Genomic DNA, 22114 nt, shown 5'->3' on the forward strand with positions numbered 1-22114 from the left:
TCCAGGCCAGCGAGAGCTACACAGTGAAACCTTGTTTCAAAAAAATGAATAAATAAACAAAAAGATAGATAAATGAATAACAATGATGGGAAAATATTCACAATACACAGGTAAGTAAAGAGAAAGTAGATTATAAAACCACACATGAACAAAGGCAGTAAATATGTATGTTTGCATACATCTTAAAATAGCATCAGGGAGCTGGCTATGGTAGCATGTGGCTTTAATCTCAGCATCTGTGAGGTGTAGTTCGAAGCCAACCTCAGAGAGCCACATGAGACCCTATCTCAAAAGGGGCGGGGGGGAGGGGGAGCTGGTAAGATGGCCCAGTGAGTAAAAGCACTTACCACACAAGCCTGACAACATGAGTTCAACTCCCAGCACCCAAATCCCAAAAGTTATCTTCTAACCTCCACACACAGTGTGGCACCTAATTGATGGTTTTGTGTGTCATTTTGTTTGCTTGTTTTTGGTTTTGCGTGTAATTTTGTTTGTTTATTTTTGGCTTGACTTAATTCTTGTATTGTTGATATGCACCACAGTCATGAAACATTTTAAGATTCTTTTTCATAAAAAGAAAAATATATTTGTAAACAAGACATCTATAAATTAAGCTGGTTTCCTGTAAGAAACTTCAAGGTCAAGACACTTACCAGTTCTACCATGGACTGTTCTGGAGGGCCCTTGAGTCCCATCTGGTCCTCTTGGAAATATTTCAAAATGATAACTGGTCCCAGGATTTAAGTTTTCAATGATGATGCTCTGATTTCGGGTTGTAGCATTTTGAATCACCTCACCTCTCTCCTGCATGGTGAGAATCTTAAAGGATTCTGAGTCATTGCTTCTCCAAGTCAAACCAATTTCCCTTATGCTGACATGTGTCACTTGGAAGTCAGAAACTGGACCGGGGGCTGTGAAAGACAGTGAGGGAGTTAGACGAAGAACTCCATCTCCAGGCACGGTACAGTAGTGGCACTGCCCCACAACACCAACCCTTGGCAACCTGAGACAGGGGGATCTCGAGTTCAAGACCAGCCTGGACTACAAAGTGAAAGCTTGTCTCAAAAACAAAAGGATAAAGTCCGTCTCCAGAGGGCAGGGAGGCCAAGCCTCCTAAGACGCTGACCTGTTCTCCCTTTTGCTTTTCTCCGGAGCACCAACTGTGGTGTAAGCCCCTTCAAAAACTGGCGCTTCTGGCTAAAGAAAGACCACTTGGCCACAAGAGTGCAGATACCATGCCAGTCACCCGCAGGCAGTGACAGGAGGTAAGGATTCCCAGGCTCTGAGGATGAGTGCTGGCCATGGCTGGCTGCTTTATCTTGAACATCTTCCTCCCGAAGGTCTCATCTCACCTCTGTCGTTTCCCTGCTGAGGTGCCTGCCCACATTGCCTCAGATGTGGCTTCCACTTCCATAAAGTAAGGCTAACACCCACCATACCACAAGGATGTCCAAGCAAGCATTCATGACACAGTGCAAAAAGAGCCCATCCCTGAGCACGTGATCGGGGCCATTCAAAGGTCATTGTCATTACGGCTCACACCCTGAAGGGCAAATGAGGCCCTGTGGAGCCACAGGCAGAGCTAGGCATTCCTTCAGGACATCACAGGGCTTCCTCGCCTTGGACTGAGACCCGGCACACAGTAGACCACAGGAAGGTGAACTAGAGAGTGCTGGTTAGTTTTTAATGTTAACTTGGCACAACCTAGAGTCACCTGGGAAAGGAAACCTCAGTGTGCAACTGCCCAGACTGGATTGGCCTATGGCCATGGCTGTGAGAACGGTCTTGAATGATGACTGATGTGGGCAGGCCCAGCCCACTGTAGGCACGCTGTATTTGGGAAGGTGGGCCTGGGTTGTTCAAGAAAACTAGCTGAGCATGAGCCAGAAAGCTGGCCAGCAAGCCACGTTCTTCCATGGCTTCTGCTTCAGTTCCGTCCTGACTTGCCCAAGTCATGGATTGTAAAGGTTGCTACCTGGAAGGGTAACCTGAAGTCAACTTGTTCCTTCCGCCCAGTTTCTTTGGTCACAGAGTTTACCACACAACAACAGAAAAGCAAACCAGACCGGATACTAAGGAGTGAACTTACAAGTATACACTTGGAGGAAGCCTGGTGTGCCCTCGGTGTGTCTCAGGAAAGGACGCACTGTGATGCTGTACAAGGTGCTCGAGCTGAGTCCAAGGATGAGGGCCTCAGTCTTATTGACAGTTTGGTTGGTGGGATTAGTCCCCCCAGCCACGTGTATCTTGTAGGTGTAGGGGAGAGATGACCCATTATACTTGCTCTTCCAGGTCAGGGTCATATTTGTGGCACTGACGTTCACAGCTCTGATGTCAAAAACCTGGCTGGAATCTTTGAAGACACAAGAGAAGGAGAAATAATCAGGATGGTCAAGTCAGAATGAGAAGAGAAAGCATCCCCAGGACCTGTCATTAGTCCTGGGGAAAACATTTAGGGACTGGTCACCCTCACTCTCAGCTTACCATGACCAGAGCTATGTGTGGGTCTCACCAAAGTCGAGCATCAGTGAAGACACAGCCTGGCCACCTGCACCTCACAGAGGCTCTGTTTTCAGTTTGTGAGAAGACCTTGAAACTACAGATTACAGATCAAACAATAGTATTGACTTTCATGTGCTGCCCGGGGGGTAGGAGAGGTGAGTCAGAAAAGTCCTCAAGTACAGATCCACCCAAGAACAAACACTATTCATCATGAATTAAAGGTATCACATCTGGACAAAGAACACACTGGATTCTTAGGCCAGCTGGGCTTTACCAGCCAGATCGACCTTAGGAAAGCCACGGAACTGCTTTCTCATCTGTGAGACAGTTATCCACCCTAGCCTTACAAGAAGACAACGTGAGGACTGGATGTCCTCTAGTTGTTGTGAAATAATCTTTCTGTACACTGTGAAGATGTCTTTGTCAAGGCACCTTCTGACTGGTTTAATAAAGAGCTAAATAGCCAATAGCTGGGCAGGAAGAGGTTAGGAGGGACTTCCGGGCAGAGAGACAAGAAGAAGAAATAAAGCTAGGCAGGGGAGAGACGCCAGAGACAGAGAGGAGGCAGGACATGCAGGAGGAGAGGTGAAAGCCACAAGCCAAGTGGCAGCACATAGACTAATAGAAATGGGCTCAGTTATAGGAGCTGGTTAGAAACAAGCCTGAGCTAAGGCCAAGCTTTCGTAATTATTTGGGAGCTGGCTGGCAGGGCAGAAAAAGACTTGTTATATCCAGTTATCTGCTCTCCTAGCCTATCCTGTCTTTCTTCTGCCTGTCCTGAGTTCCAGAAGGCTACATTCTACATGTGCCATCATTGGAGACCTTCCATATGGCCTGTGAGCACTCTCCACCAATGAATGAGATCGACAGGATGCTGAGGGCTGGCTGACAGGGGAGTCATCGGTCTTACATCCCACATCCTCTGAAAACTCTCTCTTCCCTTACTCCAGCTCTGGAGGTAGCTTTCCACCAGCCACTTGTTTGGGTCCTAAATATACTCGACAGTTTCCTTAACCCTGACTCACATGACAGGTCACTTGAACAATACCAGATGGTGTGTTTGTGTGTGTGTGTGTTGGAGATATATAGATATAGATCTATAGATCTATAACCCCCACCCTCAATTTCTCCTGTTGAAATCCTAACTGCTGGGCTGATGGCATTCAAATGTGGGCTTTTAGAAAGTGATTAATCATGAGGGTGGTTAGAAGATCATGAATAGAATCAGTGTCTTTATTAAGAGGCCCAAAAGCAGCTCATCTGTACTGTGATACTGGAACACAGGCTCTACAACACAAAAGGAGGCCCACAACCAGAGACCAACTATCCCTAGCAGTTGACTTCACACTTCTATCCCCCAGAACTGTGAAAAGTAAAGGTTTGTCATATAAGCTGTCCAGTCTGTGGTAATTTGTCACATCAACCAGAACTAACCAACACATAAGTATAAAACTCAAACACTATATAAAGACCACATAGCTTCCACATTTATCAAATCGTGGGATGGTGCTGTGGGATGGTCTGTATGTCAAATTGCTCTGATTGGTCAATATATAAAACACTGATTGGCCAGTGGCTAGGCAGGAAGTATAGGCGGGACTAACAGAGAGGAGAAAAGAAAGAACAGGAAGGCAGGAGTCACTGCCAGCCGCCACCATGACAAGCAGCATGTGAAGACACCGGTAAGCCACGAGCCACATGGCAAGGTATAGATTTATGGAAATAAATTAATTTAAGCTATAAGAACAGTTAGCAAGAAGCCTGCCACGGCCATACAGTTTGTAAGCAATATAAGTCTCTGTGTTTACTTGGCTGGGTCTGAGCGGCTGTGGGACTGGCAGGTGACAGAGATTTGTCCTGACTGTGGGCAAGGCAGGAAAACTGTAGCTACAGGACAGTTTACCATAACCCAGGATATGTATGCATCCAAACCAACAGTCTACATGACAATCACAGTAACTTTCGTTTTTCCCACAGTACTTTAAAAAACAGACATTCAGAACCCTGAGGACATGATTCCTCTCAGCAAATCAGGCAGATGTCCCCTCCTCTGGATGGACCCAGTTCAGCAGGCCTAGTGAGGGACACAAGGACTGGATAGGGACCACCCTCTTATGCAAGCTCCTCATGTGTGGGACCGCCTGCCACTGATGACAGCATCTCTGGGGCACCAGTCTCTTCAGCCAGCCTTCCTCAGGCTGAGTCTCGGTGCCCCTCTGTCACTAGCCCACTGGGGACCCTGAGGGAAGCAGCTGCTCCACGCCACCTCTCTCCTTCCCAGCAAAATGTTACCATTTCCAGAAGAGGAAAAAAGAAAGACACAAATTGCTCCTGCTCCAGCACGGATGCTGGGAAAAGCTGTCATTCCTTACAGGCATGACTTCTAACCAACGTCTTCACATTTTCTAACCCTGTACAGGCCACACAGCCTCACCAGCCATGGCTGGCAAGTATTCCAACGTGTGCTTCTTCTTGTCTCCTCCCCACTCACTAAAAGGGAGAAAGTTCTCAAGACATTCATGTAGCATCTCTCTAAGAGTTACACTAAACACTGAGATGTCCCCCAAGTCCCCTCCTTCCCCTGCATCCCCTCATCCCAGGTTCGAGTCCTCACTTCCCAACCCCTGGGCTCCTGGCTAGGGCTTCTTGCTGCCCTAAGCCATCTGCTGCTGTTCCCACAACCATTCTTCTGAGCACTATCTTACCCAGTCACCTGAGGATGGGGGTTTGTGGTCCAGGGCTATCTTTTATAAACACTTGGACAGAAGAGATTTTTAAACAGAGTCATAAACCTGTCAAAGCCCCTCGGGTGAGCCGCTTTGCCACCACCTCTCTCCCAATACTCCCCTGCCCTCTGCCTCACATCCCAGCTCTGTCGTCTGTCTTTCTGATCAAGACCCTTCCTCAACTCAAGTGTCCTTCCCCCTGCTCCCCTTCCATCCCATCTCCATTTATCCAAGGCCTACCATCTTCCCTGTAAGAGACCCTTCGTCAGGATTGGATGTTAGAACTGCCCTCTCATCTCCCCAGGTCCGCAGCATTTGGAGGGCAGCAGAATGCACAGGATCCAGGCACCACCTGTGCAGCAGCCCCGCTCCCTTTCCACGTAGTGGCCAACATGTTTGCTGGGAGGAACTGCTGGTCATCCACATGAGAGCCCAGGGACACCACAAGGGACACCAGCTCCCTCACCCAGCACAGCCACACGTCAAGTGGATAAACCACATCTATCCGGGGACTTGGAATTCTGGCACATCACCAGATCTAGGGTGGCCCAGCACTTTGTGGATGCTGGTTTGTCTTCTGACCTTGCTCCTCAGCCTTGGCCCTCACTCCCTCAGGTCTGTTGACCTAGGATAGTCTTTCAAAATATTTTCTGCTAAGACACCCCAAACCAGTGCACACCGAGTCCCTGAGCGCTACGAAGCTGCGGTCAGTGTCTGCTCCTGGGCTCAAAGGGCCCAAGTGTAGATGTTTCCATGCATGTATCTCAAGGCCTCATCTATAGGGAAAACCCTCAAGACCAGGAACCATACATCTCCTTATTCCATCATAAGCACCAATTGCAAAAGCTCCCAAATACTGAACTCACAGAGTGGGAGTACCTATGAATGACAGCTAATGATGGCAATGTGAATGTCAGCAAGTGTCCCCATAGAAAGTTCAATATGGCTGGGCGGTGGTGGCGCACGCCTTTAATCCCAGCACTTGGGAGGCAGAGCCAGGCGGATCTCTGTGAGTTTGAGGCCAGCCTGGGCTACCAAGTGAGTTCCAGGACAAGCAAAACTACACACACACACACACACACACACACACACACACACACACACGAGAGAGAGAGAGAGAGAGAGAGAGAGAGAGAGAGAGAGAGAGAGAGAGAGAGAGAGAGCACCCTGCATCCACACCCCTTCTCAGTGAGCTTCACAACAGATATACCATGGCCACAGAGGTAAGTAGAAACCCAGTGCATGGGCTCTATCCAAAATCTCTCTCAGGAAGATCCTGCTAATAACAGAACTAGCTGCTAAGGGAAATAAGTCAGAGAGAGAGAACGGCAAAAGATAAAACGTTATGGGGGTGGGGGAGACTCTAGCTGAAGCCATTCCACAAACTCCAACCTACTTGTTTTAAACACTGCTTCGTCCCCGGGCTGTCCCTCGGTGCCATCTGCTGCTTGAGAATAAACGGTGGCTGTGTAGTCAATATCAGACTCTAACCCAGTGAGCACGACCTCTGTGAGAGAGGGGTCCCGAACAGAGGAGAGGTCTACAGAGTCCAGCGGCTGGCACACCACTGGGCTTCTCCCGGTGCTGCTGTTAGCTGTTTCAAACACAGAAAGCGAAGACATTAAGGAGAGAATACATCCCCACACACACCTTTCACCACCCCAGCCCATGGGATGACGCATCGAACAGGGCCCACAGTTGGTACTCCATAAATACCTCTTCTCTGCCTCCTCCCGAGAAAGATCCGGTTCCCGGAAAGAACCAGGTATCTCACTTTGTACGAGTGCTCCAGAAACACCACAGCTACTTAGTGGTTCTCTTTGAGCTCTGGTATGCTGGACCTTGCGCCTTTCTTTGGGAGCTTATCTACCATCCCAACATGGTTTCCCACAGACCATCCCATCACTCTACCTTTGCTAACAAAAGTCCACTCAGGATGGTTTGCCCAGGACTACACCTGAGAGGGTGTCAGGACCAGCAGGGGATGAGATAAAACATCGCCTGACCATTTCTCCTTGAACTGCGTGGAAGGGCCTCCCTGAGAAGCCCCTGGCACACAGACGGAAGCAGGAGGAAGAGAGCGACCCAGCTTCTGAAGGCCTCCCTACCTGTCATGGGCCATAAATTACCTTTCATGCTTAGCACTTAACGTCTGGTTTCTGATCCTGATACCCCATTGGCATCTCTGTTTCCTTGGTGTAAGATGGGGATTAAGTCTCTGTCTCTCATTTCACAGTTACCAGAGGAACCCACTGGAAATGCAACACAGTCTACAAATGACTCCTCCAAAGGAAGGACAGAAGACATCTGCGGGTTTGCCGGCTAAGGGTCCCTCTTCTCCACGGAGATGACTGGTCTGGCCATCCTTAGGTTAACACCTGTCGGCTGCTCACCTGAGTAAAAGGTGGAACGGCCTATCTGCTTTCCTGAACTCCAAAAGCCAAAAGTTTCGAGCCCTGCCACAGGCTGAGCCCTGTGCTCACTGTAAAACACCAGCCCTCCTCCTTCTTCCTAAATGTAGGTCAGACTACACTGTGGCAGGAAAGCCCTCCAGCGACTCTAAAGCCCTACACAAATACGTGAACAGTGGGTTTTAAAACCAGTCAACGATAAAATCAGAAGCTGATGCACGGTTTTGTAACTCACCTTCTACAGCTTGTAAGCCGTTCTGCGTCTCATTGGATTCTGAAACAGGACAGATATGACGGGTGCCCGGCCTCAGGTCTGAAATATTGAAGGACTTTTCGAAGCCTGCAAGAAGCATCCGGTAGGAGGCAGTGCCTTTGGCATCGCTCCAGACGAGAACAGCTTGCGTCACACCCAGGAAGGCAACTCGGAGATCAGACACTGGCCGAGGTTCTGTTTCAAAAACACACAGTGGGTATGAGCGGGAGAGGAATCTGCAGCCACCCTCCCTTCCGTCACTGCCACTTCAAAGTGACCCACTAAAAATATCTCATTTGTATCAGAGTCTAAACATCCCCACGACATCTCAGGGGCAGGGGACAAACGCTATCTGAAAAGATGAGAAGGAATAAGCCTTAAAGCCAAAACTGCTTATGTTCTGTGTTCCTGTTCAAGATTAACCCCAACAGGAATTTGAAATTCTTTAAAACACCCTTCCATACGGTGGCATTGAACTGCATTTATTTTAGACGCTGAAAACAAAGCATTAAAAAAAAATGTTTCTAAATCTAGAAGTCTCCGTTCAAAATAATGCAAACGGTATCATTTTATAATGGCCAGATGTTCTAACCCAGGAGACATCCTTGCACCCCAACACCAAGGAATTTTTTCTGAAAGACTTGCCCAGGCCCTTCCATGACCTTATTTGCCTAATGGTAATATAGACCATTTCAGCCTAAGAGACACATACTCCCTTCAGTTTTTGCAATTTTTTTTATTGCTTGATATGTTGGTTTCACTACGCAGCCCAAGTTGGGCTCGAACTTGCAACTATCTTCCTGCTGTGGATGATGGATTGATAAGTAAAACACTGATTGGCCAGTAGCCAGGCAGGAAGTATAGGCGGGACAAAGAGAGAGGAGAGGTCTGGGAAGTGGAAGGCTGAGACAGAGAGACGCTGCCAGCCGCCACCATGAGAAGATGTTAAGATACCAGTAAGCCACAAGCCACGTGGCAACTTACAGATTAATAGAAATGGTTTAATTTAAGATATAAGAACTAGATAACAAGAAGCCTGAGCCATCAGGCCAAGCAGTTTAAATAATAAAAGCGTTTGTGTGTTTATTTTGTAAGTGGGCTGCGGGACTGCGGGAGCTTGGCGGGACGGGAGAGAAGCTCTCCAGCTACATCTTCCCACCGCTGCCTCCTGAGAACTAGCACTAGGAACACGCCGCCCGCCCCCCCCCCCCCCCAGCCAGCACTCCTCCCTACACTGTGTGTCAGAAGACCAGGGACAGCAGAAGGGGCAGGTGACTCGCTCAAGGGCATACAGTGTGCTCAGCGAGGAGATGAGAGTGCAGAGAAGCCCATACAGGCAGAAGTGGTGCAGTTCCAGAGAGGGACCCTGCCTGAGGCCTGAAGAGGGCTGCCTGTAGATACTGGCCCAAATGATTCGGGGGCAGCCTCCAGCTCTGACATGAGGTGACTGGTCGGCTTTTTGGTTTGACTTCTCGCATCAGGTATCTCAAGAGGCGAAGACTTCTCAACCAGGTCACCGTAGGTTGCTTGGGTTTTGTGGTTAAGGGGGGGTTACAAGGAGGCCTCCATGCCCACCCATCGCGTGGTATGTGGGTGCCGACGATCCAAACTCTGGTCCTCACAGTTGTACAGCAAGCACTTTACACACTGAACCATATCCCCAGCCCGTGTGTGTGTGTGTGCGCGCGCGCGCACGCGCACGCGCACACGCATTCGCTGTGTATATTTTGTTGGTGCTGAGAGTTGGACCAGGGTCTCACACATACTAGGCAAGCACCACACCACAGAGCTACAACCCCTGCTCTCTATCTTTATTATTAAAGAATGTAACACCAATACACTAGACAATTTAGTGGATTTTGGTGACTGTATGGATATCATGGTTCTCTGTTAGCTAGAATCAGGCTCTCCAGGTTCCGATTCAATTGCTTAGTATCTGGTACTAAGGGATCTTAGAAGAAACTTAACTTCTCCACACCACCTTCAGCTTTAGGGGCTAAAATAATGTTTTTCATACACAGTGTCTGACATGATCTCTCCCACCGAGACCTGTCCTGTGGACTCCAACAGGGGTAAAGGCACTCTCCTCACCTCCCCATGTTACTGCTACTACAGTCACCAGCCCTGTTTACTTTGTCCCTTACTTGTTGTGACATGTTTATCCATGGGGTTTTCCGAGGGCTGACTGGCTGACAATGGAGTGATGAGGAATGTATAGGAAGTAGCTGGACTTAAGCCTGTGATGTTATATGATGTTTCGTTTATTTTAGTGATGAAGAATGTATAGGAAGTAGCTGGACTTAAGCCTGTGATTTTATAAGATGTTTCGTTTGCGTTAGTAGTAAAATTCACATTCGTTCCATTAATCTGTATTCTGTAAGCATCTGCAGCAGCTGAATCACCGTGATTCCATGTTAATCTCACGCTGGTTGGGCTGGAAACAGCTTCAATGTCATATCTAGAGCTTGTTGCTATTTAAATACAGAAGAAAGAGAGAGAGAGAGAGAGATTAATTACATGTAATAAATATAAGAGTAAAGCCCACCTTGTATGTCTACTTTTCAGAACTCAATTTTATTTCTCTTCATTTGCCTCTTTGACTTTCCTGAAACAAAACACATCCAAGAACACATGTGCTCATGCACGAGTGTGTGTTCTTAAAACTGAAGACAAAACAAACAGAAACTGGCCACCTTGGCTGTGAGTTTAACATAGAGTTAAATCTTGACATAAGCTGACACAGAGATCTCAGATGCAAAATGAGTCTTGGAAAACTGCCTATGAAAATCTATTCTACCAACTGGCTGAGTGACTTGGGGTGAGCCACTTAAAACTACTCCATCTTAACTCAATACACAACTCCAACTGTGAAGGGTTATTATTAAACCATTAGGACAAAAGAGACGAGATCATTACATTAAGACCTCAATCCTACTTGCCCCTCGTCATATAATTTTATACAAGAGTCGTCTCAAGTCTCAGACTATCAGTTTCATCCTCGGGACAATGCCAGGTATGCAGGATCCCAAACCAATGGAAGACACATGGTTAGTCACAGTGACCCTAGCAAGTGCATGCACCCTGGTTAAGTTCCAGACTGAGGAGTAATGCCCAGGAACAGCAATGTACAAGGTAAGCCCTTAATCCTAAGGTGCTGGGAGACCACGGGTAACATCTTCTCAGCATGAATGGGATCATGTGTCTCACCTCAGGGCAGGTGCAAATTTATCCAGTTCATAGAAAGGAGGGGAAGAGAAATAGAGAGAAGAGAAACACTTGAGGAAGGATCTTGTCAGGCCCCTTCAGGCCTGAGTTTCCTCTACGAAGTTCACATATCACTGGGTATTGCCATTTATAGTCAATGATAACGGTGATGAGCAAAGAGGAGGAAGCCAATCAGCAGCAGCGCCCCTGGTGGGCAGTTAGCAATGGCCCAGATGCGCTACCAGGTACAGAATGTGCACGTCCCACTGACTCTCCTCATCCGCAGGCCAGCTAGCCACCATTTTCAATAGCAAAAAGATATGCGAGGAGCTCAATTTTTTCATTCATATAGACAATCTGAGCAACGTGGGAAAAGAGATTCCTACATTTCAATAGTCATGGGGAGGGCCACAATTTTTTCAAATTTTGCTAAATGTTTCCTCTCCGTTTATTGAAATAATACCGTGGATTTTGTCCATTCTATTAATCCAATGTATCACATATGCTGTTTGCATATGCTGAACCACACTTAAATCCCTGGGATGAATCTCACTCGATCACAATGAACAGTCTTCAATGTGCTGTTGAATTGGGTTTCTGGTCTTTTATGAAGGAAAAAGTCATTTATTAATATACACCTCCCTCATAGAACAGCTTTTTGCCGTATCTCGTATGTTTTGAAATATGATCTTTCCATTTTTTTTCTCAAATGTTTTAATTCCTTTTTTTTTTTCCTTTGCATTGTTGGTTCCCTGAGAGCACACTGCTAATTTCCAAATATCCGTAAAGTTTCCAGAGTTCTTCTTAACTGGAATTTAATCTATTGACTGGATTTCTAGCTTTCCTTGATTGCAAGAGATACTGGCAGTGCTCTCAGAATTCTTACACTTGTAAGGTGCATTTTGTAGCCTAGCATAAGACTATCCCAGACAGTGCTCGATCTCCGGTGGAGAAAAACGTGTATTTGCAGCTACTGAAGAACACACCTGGATGTGTCTCTTAGTTCTCTTTGGCAGCACTATGATCGGAACTCAGGCCTTCATCCTTACTTCAGCACTGTGGGTAGTCAAGCTGGGGTCACACAACTCATACCCTACTGTGGTGGTTTGAAAGAAATGGCCCCCAAAGGGAATGGCATTATTAGGAGGTGTGGCCTTGTTGGAGGAGGTGTGGTCTTCTTGGAAGAAGTACATCACTGTGGGGGCAGATTTTGAGGTCTTTTTCTCAAGCTTCACTCAGTGTCACACTCAACTTCTTGCTGCGTTCTGGTCAAGATGTAACCAGCACCATGTCTGCCTACATGCCGCCATGCTCCCCATCATGATGATAATGGACTGAACCTCTGAAACTGTAAGCCACCACCTCAATTAAATGTTTACTTTATAAGAGTTGTCATGGTCATGTGTCTCTTCACAGCAATAGAAACCTTAACTAAGACACCTTCTGCATGTGGTAAAAAACACCTTCTCAATTATTCACCCTGCTGCCTGTCACAGAGGGTGACAGATGGATCAGGTATACAGCCTTAATCCAGAAATCAACTCTGGGGGCTGAGCCTAAATCCCACTCCCTATACGTTATGGGCTAAATTGTGTCATCCCCAAAATCCATACATTAAAGTATTAAGCACCAGTACCTGCAAAATGTGTGTGTGCTTGCAAGACAGTATGTGTCAAGGGGTTAAGTTCAAATGAGGCCATGAGAGTGGGGCCTCTCCCAATAAAATTCAAACAGATACAAAAAAAAATTTGTATGTTGCAAAATATTTGTATACACTGTAAAGATGTGTCTCTGCCTACGGCACCTTCTGATTGGTTTAATAAAGAGCTGAATGGCCAATAGCTAGGCAGGATAGAATAGGCAGGACTGAGAGAGAGAGAGAGAGAGAGAGAGAGAGAGAGAGAGAGAGGGAGGGAGGGAGGGAGGGAGGGAGGGAGGGAGGGAGGGAGGAGCGGGGAAGAGGAATCTAGATCGGAGATTTTGCCAACAGACTCGGATCAAGTCAGATGTGCAGAACTAAGAAGGGGTAACTGAGCCAGAATATAAATATTTTTTAAAAAATGGCAGAATACAGATTTTAAAATATATGCGTTAATTAAGTTATAAGAGCTAGTTGGGAAAAGGTCTAAGCTAAGGCTAAGCTTTCATAATTAATAATAAGTCTCCAGGTGATTATTTGTGGGCTGGCAATCCAAAGACAGTCCAATAAGAAAGCTTGCTACATTAGATGCCCTACTTGCACAGCATGTAAATCCACACAGGGCCTGAGAAAGCTGAGGGAGGGGGTTGTTCTGAGTAGGTTCAGGGCTTGCCACAAAGAGAGGCATGGCTTTTAAAAAGAAGCCCTGCTACGGAGCACTTGAATGGGGTTTATGAGCAATGGCAACACATTACTTGGTAGCAGGAGACTAGGTAGAAGTGCCTACTGGAGCTAGGGCAGATAGACGGGCTCCAGGCCCAGCCACAGGCATGAGGCTCCACTCTGACCAGCCAGAAGGGAGCAGAGCTAGCCGCCGGGCCATGCTTCACATGGTCAGAGAAGGCTACAGACATGCAAAAAGTCAGGTCCAGACAGAAAAAAACAACTCTAAACAGATACAGCATGTTTAAAATTGTGCTTTGATGCTGAAGGAACAACAGAAAATGGGTATAGACAGTCATATAAAAATAAATAAATAGTTTAAAAATAATAGAGTCTTTAAAGAAAGAATAAAATAATATAAAAGGAAAAACATATAAAATGGGAAATATACAGGGTGACTGGATCCTCTTTGATGCTTTCTTGACTTTAAACTTTTTAAATGCTAATAAAAAAAACAATAGCTGCTGAGAGACACTTGATTATGGAAACTGTTAAATTAAACCAACCTATGTATTTTGAGAATGTCTTAACATCAGAATGGAAGTCAGAAAATACGCTGCATTGGGGGAGAGGTTCTGCTTTTGTTTCCACAGGAATTAGTCTTCAAAACTAATAAAGACCAGATTTGATTGGAGGAGACCTGCTAAGGATCTTGGCTGCAGACATGAAGAAAAAACAAGGAAACTACAAGACAGGTGATGCATATGCTAATTCCTCTACATGGGAACAGCTCTGAGACTGGATGAGACATGATAAATCTTGTTGGCTACAGAGTTCTCATGACTTATTATTACATGCCATCCTTTCATATGACATGGATAGAGATTTATATTATAGTTTAGTTATACAGTCCAAACAGACTTATAAAGTTGGCAAATGCCTTTTACCTGCTCAATCATAGAACAAAAGAAAAAAATCTTCATTAACTGACATGTGCAGACCGCACATTTCATACTTGTGTTAACGCAGATATATATGTTACCTTTAAAAGTTTATGTGTTTTCAGAAAAAAAGGACCAGACACCAATGAAAACAAGTAGCCCACGTGATTCAGTCTCTGAGAATGCCTCTGTTACAATTTCCGCAAAATTCTGCATCAAGAACAACTTCAAAGCTGCTAGCTAAGACAGTCCAGCATCACAGACCACTCCAGCCAAGACTTCAGATAAGCTCTACACTTTCTGATCACACAGAGACTAAACAAAAAATAATGCAAACTGAGAGCAAGTTGGATGTTCAATACTGAGAAGAGGTAACTGAACCATGGGGTAAAAAGTAGATTTTTTTAAAAAGGGGGAGGAGGGTTAATTAAGTTACCAGAGCTAGTTGGGAAAAAGCCTAAGCTAAAGCCAAGCTTTCATAATTAATAATAAGTCACCAGGTCATTATTTGCAGGATGGCAGTCCAAAGATAATCTGACAAGAAAGCTTGCTACACTTTAAGAAGAGCATGTCAGTACACAGGCACAGGGGCTGGGGGAGCCCCATGGTGACATGAGGGGAAAACAGTCACCTGTGTGCAAACAGAAGCTCCTGGATTGTGAGAAAATAAAATACATATAGTATCATGATGGCAGCCCCAGAAGACTAACACAGAGCCCTTCCAGTGGCTCCAGGGGTCCTCAGTTCCCAGGGAAAACCTTCTGGCTCAGAACAGTTCAGGGGTTTGCTCCCTGCAAGTAACACTCCACCCTTTGAGCTGGACTGCACTAGAGAGGTCAGATTCTGCAGACCAGTGGCCCCAGCTACCTACCAGCTTATCTACCAGGCTGATTCACAGGAACAGCACCACCTATGTGGGTTCCTCATTGTTTGCAAAAGCTTTGCATAATTATTGATACTAACAAAGACTTGCCTTATTAGAAAGTACAGTGAGATCTGCCCCTTTGTATGGCACTAATCATTTTATTTCAATGATTCCCAGGCTTGGGTTTGGTGTTTTTGTTTTTGTTTTTTTCCACTAAAGGGGGAAATGTTCCTGAATTTTAGGGACAAACAAAAGCTAACAATTTTTCCCAAAAATGTGCACTTTTTAAAAGTACTAACTACTATTATCCTTCTACAGAAACAGTAAAATCTTTTAAATAATGTATTTACTTTTGTTTCATGTGCATTCCTGTTTTGCCTTCATATATGTCTGTGTGAAGGTGTTGGAACCCCTGAAACTCAGGTTATAAGTAGTTATGAGCTCCATGTGGGTGCTGGGAATTGAACTCAGGTCCTCTGGAAGAGCAGCCTGTGCTCTTAACCACTGAGCCATCTCTCCAACCCCAACAGTACTGTCTTGATCCCAGAAGAGATGATGCTTTCAGCTGGATGTATTTAGTGATATAAACCATCATTACTATATCATCAGAAAAGCATCACATTTATCTTGTCTTTCTATAGACCAAGGAAAGAACAAGCACCTAGCCACAGCTGGAACTCAGTCCTTTACTCTCAGGATGGAGCCCAGAACGTCATACGAGCTGGGCAAGTACCCAACCGTGACCTATAGCCCCATCTCTAGGCTGACATTCAAAATCAAAAGATAGGGGATGCTATCTCTGCTGCTGAAGAAATTCTATAATTTCACAACACCATATTCTAAATGTAGCAAAACAGCAACACCAGGAAGTTCTTGCAGAGTAACAGCACATGGAATAGGAAAACAGAGTATTACAGTTTCAATTCATTTACCTCATCCATGGGTATAGGCTTCGAAAGAAAATCACAGACAACCCTATGTTTTTATGAACTGGTGCTTTTACTATGTCCTCCAGGCTGCTCTCAAACTCTGTAGCTCAAGAGAACTTCCAGAAGAAGCCTCCCAAAGAGCAGGGACTACAGGGCTACACCCCCACTACTCAGCTGAGAAAGCATAGAATTTTTATAGCTGTGGTTAAACAACCAACTGACTTTCCTTCACTTGCTGTGTCTACCTTCACTCGATGTCTAAGGAAAAATGGCAAGTCAATCGGTTTTAATACATCTTTCTGTGATTTTCCCCCCACATTTGCCGTTAATGTAACACTGTGGCCACTAGGGGCCAGTAGCAAACAATACAAGAATGGAAAGGAGGAAGGTACTCACCCGCACCTGTGCACAAGACCTGTAACGGAAAAGAAAAGGGAAGTCAGCAGATTCATTCAGCCGTGGAAATGCAAATCAGAAACAGAGCAGCTGGGGATTTGATATTGGGGTGGGTGTTGAGTGCATGGAAGGCTGGCGGCCATGGTCAGGGTGTCTTGGGCTTTAAACACAGCGAAAGCTCAGGTCAATTACACAGGACTAACTGGGTTTTACGGAGGCCATGGGGCTGTTGACTACATAAACCCAGTGTTTCTCTGGCTTGGCTGGCTCCGTAAGCCAGTGCTCCCTCCTGCCACTGTGAGATGAACTGAAGCAGAAGGACACAAAAGCAAAGTCAAGATGGTCTGGGCCAGAACAAATGGAAATGGGAACCGAAGGCTCTCCCCACAGCCAAGTCCAGGGCCAGAGTAATGGTAAAGACATGCTTGAAGTGAAAAGTCGATGGGTTTGGGATCTTCCACTATACACAAATCAACCTCCAGTCTATATCAGTTGAGGGCAGTCATTTTTTCAATCACCGTATGCAGCTTTGGGAAGGAGTGAAATACTATTTAGTTGACAATGGCAATCTTCTGTTTGGGGGAGAGAACGTCCCTTTAGTGGAATCGTAATATTCCATACCATAAATTATTTCCCGAAAGCATAACGTAATTCGAGGTTGTATGTTCCATTGTTTCTTAAATGCATGCTTTTGGAAATTGGAATTTCCAAAGTATGGTGATTATGAAAAGGAAAATAATTTTAAAAAACAGAAAAAAAACATCCTGCAACTTCCCACCATACTTAGAATTCAAATCCACCCTTTACTCCCCAGCCGGCTCCTCTAGTCTTGGGGACATTCTTGAAGCTTATTTCCCCTTGGAACCTTTACACACTTATCCCCTCTTGCAAAAGAACACTACCCCGAAACCTCCTTTCTTCTTTCCTAGGGCCTGCCCGAGACGTCACCCCTTCAGAAGTCTCTTCACTAGCCCCCCAGGAACACTCACCACCCTCCCTCTCCGTCACCATGCCCCCCCCCACGAGAGCAGAAACACAGTTCCTACAGTAGACGCTCAGTCAAATGCCACAGGAAAGAGCAAATCAGCTGAGAATGAGGGAAGGCGCTCCCAAGGTCCCCCCCAAACTTTCCACTGTCTTGTCTTTGCACTACCTTAAACTTCTCAGCTCCTCTGAGGGGCCCCCAGTTCCTACCCCTCGAGCCATGCGATATGTCAATCAAAGTGTCTATGATGGATCCCAGGAGAGGGAGGAAAACAGAGGACTCGTGGCTAACAAGGAAGCAAGCATATTTTGCCCAGTACTTGAAAATACTGTTCAACTACAAAACCTCCACACTTTAGGGCGGTAGAGCCCTGGCACCTGCCCGCCCAAGGTACATCTCTCCCCTGTGTCTATATGCTGCTGCCCCTCCTGGAATCCATTCATCTTAGGACCACCTGAAACCACCAGAGACCAGCATCCTGGCCTCCACATGTTTGCCAGAAAGCAAGAGAAATGAGACGAGTGTGGAAGTAACTCCAGACAGAGAGCACAACCACAAACATGCCAGCATGAAGCGCCTACAAGAGCCAAGCACTGTCCCAAAGTGCCAGCGCTGCAGCAAACAGCCTTGGTGTCCCAGGAAGAGGACAGGTCAGCGGTACCCCTGGCCTGGGTGCAGTGTGGTAGGGAAAGTCAAACAAGGATGTATACAAAAGCAGGGCGTGGTGCTTCCCAAGCTGCGAAGTCACAGGCACAGGGGACATGCAAGGATCACACGCTGAAGGGAACGGAATCACAGCTGAGTCCCTGCACCCCACGTGAGGACGTCCATTCATAGTGCTGACGGCCGGCTCCGTTCTAAATGCTCTCAAACATGAACCCAATCCTCCAAACAACTCGTTCGTAAGAAGGTGAGTGCAGGGCCTGGAATTGAACCCTGGTGCTCAGACTACAGAGTCCCTGTACATAACCACCAGCTCTGCCACCTCCTAAGTGGAGAGAAATACACTTAGGGTTAGTGAAGGTTTAAAAATTAATTATAAAAGACATTGTATCAACATGTTCCTTTCCTATCTTAAAAAACAAAACAAGCAGGGTGAGAGCCCTCTGAGCTCTGTGCTGGGCAGGCTTCTCTTAACTGTCCCAGGGGCCCCTGTGCCACAGACAAGGCAGCCTGGGTCTCTGTGGAGCTCACGGAGAGCGCCACCACTCACCACTCAACCACCCACTTCTGCGCGCCTGTTGTAACACAGTTGCCCTGGTTCACACAACACCGTGAGATACACTTGACTTTGGCCTTAACCTTCAACTGCACAGAAAAAACCCTGCAAGGCCCATTATTCCTCTTCTGGGATCAGCTCAGGTTGATGAAAGACACAGCCAGGACCCCAGCCCAGGCCAGCCACACCTGAGCCTCTTCCACAAACCAGATAAAAAGACACTTGTAAATTGCACCTGCAAGATACCTGGCCAGGTCATCCACACCTTTAAAAATGCCATCCACAGAAAAGCCACCCTTCCAAAAGGAAGTAAAAGCGCGGTTAGGCCTGGTGGTGAGAAGACAGTGAAGTCCCCAGGCTCAAAAACAGCACACCAAAGAAAAGGAAGTCTGGGGACAACTTCCCAGAGGCTGACAGCTGGACATGGTGAGGACCACAGCCCTGCTGAGACTCTCCTCCCTCCGGTATCCTCCCCACTTCAGTTTCCACCCCCAAGGGAAAGCAGTAAGCATTCCTCAGGCTCCTTCAGAGTCCTCAGCCCGCCCAGGTGGCTGTGATGGCAACAAAACTAAGAATCTCCATCCACAGATAAGGACTCCATTGCTCAGGTTACACAACCCAAGATCACAGATACTAGCTGTGCCCCAGCACAGGGAGACAACCGAGAGCCTGGGAAGAGACAAGAGCCACACTTCCCACTCCCTACCTTCCCCTGGGCAGAAACAAAAGCAGACGATGAGGTGTGGACAGATGGACTTGAGGTGGGGACATGTCCAGCTTCAAGGTCTGCTCCCTTCTCACTCTGAGCAACACACACCCCACCTCACCCCACTCCCAGCCTTGTCCTTCCCAGGGAGTTCAACCTAGGACTTAGGGCTCAAGGGGCTCCAGAGATCACAGCCTTTGCACCAGGGAGCTGCTGAAGGCGTGGCAGAAGTACTATTCACACAGGCAAAAGGAAAAATGGACCCACTAGCTGTGGCACATCCACACAACAGAAAAATCACTGGTCCCATGATTTCAGCAATGGGGTACTGACTCCTGATACCGTGGGCTGGATCTCAAAACGACGACGGTGGTCCAGGGAAGAGGCCAGACAACACATGAGCCTACATAGCGTACGAGTTCATTTCGATAACATACAGAACAGAGACTCCACAGAAGCGGAACACAGGCGAGGGGTCACGGGGCTGGAAGGGGAAGAGGCCTGGTGTCTTTGTGAGAACTCTAAGTGTGGAGGACTGAGAGACGACGGTCACATACTGGGGAGGCACTAAATGCTGCTAAAACGCACTTTTGAGCACTCCCTCTTACTAGGCACATGTGTTCTCACTTTTTAAAGATAGGCTGCAGCAGGACTGCATGGTCTTGCTCAGCTACTCCCCACCTTGCTCCAGGGAGGAAGGAAAGGGAGTTTCCTGGAGAACAAAAAAAAAAAAAAAAAAGAAGAAGAGGAGGAGGAGGGGGAAGAAGAGGAAAAGAAGGAACACTGAACTCTTCCCGCTCTACAACCAGGTCACAGAGATCTCACTAGGAGCATGAGCCTAAAACTCTCAAATTCTCCCCAAATGTACATGAAAACACCACACACCAAAGCAGACCCTCTACATCCTCTTCTTCTCCTCTCTCTGGTGTGACTGCCCAGTTGCCCTGTCTCCCAGGCTATAAACTCTGGAAACCCTAAATCACACACACACACACACACACACACACACACACACACACACACGCACGCACGCACGCACGCGCACACACACCCTCCTTCCTGGATCACCCAAGGCTGCCTCCGCACCCATGGTGCTGATCTCCCCACTGCTGGGCCGTGTTCTGTCCTCACAGCCTGAGGTCCTGCAGAGCACAGGCAGCCGCAGCCTAGGTCGGCCAGGCTCGTGCCAGCACAAAACCCGTCTTTAACGCTCCCAAGACATCATCCCCACACGTAAAACTAACGAGAGCCAGGACGGGTGGTTATCTGCTGTGGTCTTTTTGTTTCTGTCCCGTGCGTAGGATTAGGGCTGTGTGACTCTAGACAGAACCCTCTCTTTGGAACATAAAACAGACCAGCGCCTCAAGTAGGGGCCTTTTGTCAACACTGAAGGTGAATCGAGCCTGACCTGTTCCCTCACTCATTTACCCGGCGGACACCTCCCTTTCTTAACCCGTGTGCCAGGGCCTTCATCGGTGTGAAAATAAACCGACCTGCCGGGTTCCTCTTCTTAGACAGTGTGCAGTGTCAGCCAGGAGCCCGGCCCAGACAGGTGACACACTCAGCCACAGTAAGTGGGAGAGTTTTCCAAGGCTGAGGGCGAGGCTGTGGGAAAGCGACGGGAATGTGCAAAAATCCTGGAGTGTCACAACTGGAAAGAGGGGACACGCTGGGAGGGCTGCCTCTCCCATCTCCGGCTGAAGGTGCCCACTGGGCTATCCAAACAGGGAGGTGGAGGTCAAGCGTACCCCTGGCGCAGAACACAGAGGTCAGCCTCCTCTTGGGGTATAGGCAGGGGTCTGCCGGGGCATGGAGAAAGCAGCCCAGGCTCCCCTGACTACACTACAGAGCCTGACAATCTGAAGGGTGAGAGCCAAGAGTGGTCAAGGAGTTCAGTTCAAGCGGGTGGGGCGGGGCGGGGCGGGGAGGGCATGTGGCTGGCGCACACTTTTCACTGCAGCCCTTGGGGAGGCTGAGGGAAGTGGATCTCTGCGAGTTCCAGGCCAGCCTGGCCTACATAGTGAGTTCCAGGACACACTGAGACCCTATCTTAAAAAGGGGGGGGGGGCCTTTGTGCTCTGGGGCATGAGGGTCTCACAAAGCCAATCATTTCACCAATTATAAAATAATGGGAGGGCATCTTCAATAGACATCCCGCATCTGTGTTCACTCAAGATTCAAATACAGCAAGGTTCCTTGATTCCAGCCCTAACACTCTTCCTCCGCACCAAACCCCAAAGCTACCCTTTCAATTCACCTGAGGATCTGTAAGAACCATTCGGTCCAGACCACTCAAAGCCCTGCCTCAGGCCTTGGCAGGGTGACCAAAGACAGAGGGAGCCCTTGAGGTGGTCCAGGCCCACCAAGAGCTCACAAAACTGGGAAAGCCCCCAAAGAAAATGGCAGAGCAAGAGGGCAGGGTAGGGGTACCTGCCTAGATGAGCAGGTGGACCTTGCTCAAGGACCCAGAGAATGTGGGTGAGAAAGTAAGAGGTCAGGACACTGACGTCACGTGTGACAGTGTGGCAGGAAGCCCCCCAGAGACTCCTGAGACTGCCTAGCTGACTCTCCTCCTAGCCTCTCACCGAGCTGCAGGGGTTACACCCATCACCTCATTTAACCTTCCGAGACCACGGGGAGCAGAAGCTATGTGTACCCCCATCTTATGTTGACAC

General features: G+C 47.5%; 1 protein-coding gene across 1 annotated transcript in view; it reads right to left on the minus strand.

The window, feature by feature from the left end:
- Positions 1-22114, minus strand: part of Ptprj (protein tyrosine phosphatase receptor type J) — a 161670-nt gene that overhangs the window by 31295 nt on the left and 108261 nt on the right. Inside the window, exons 2-7 of the mRNA XM_076569857.1 lie at positions 16530-16548; positions 10037-10363; positions 7875-8087; positions 6625-6822; positions 2090-2353; positions 654-911 (exon numbers count right to left, since the gene is read on the minus strand). Coding sequence (XP_076425972.1) covers positions 654-911; positions 2090-2353; positions 6625-6822; positions 7875-8087; positions 10037-10363; positions 16530-16548 — 1279 coding nt within the window. The remainder of the gene's footprint in view (positions 1-653; positions 912-2089; positions 2354-6624; positions 6823-7874; positions 8088-10036; positions 10364-16529; positions 16549-22114) is intronic.

Source organism: Peromyscus maniculatus, chromosome 4 (genome assembly GCF_049852395.1).
Source record: "Peromyscus maniculatus bairdii isolate BWxNUB_F1_BW_parent chromosome 4, HU_Pman_BW_mat_3.1, whole genome shotgun sequence".
NCBI classification, from domain to species: domain Eukaryota; kingdom Metazoa; phylum Chordata; class Mammalia; order Rodentia; family Cricetidae; genus Peromyscus; species Peromyscus maniculatus.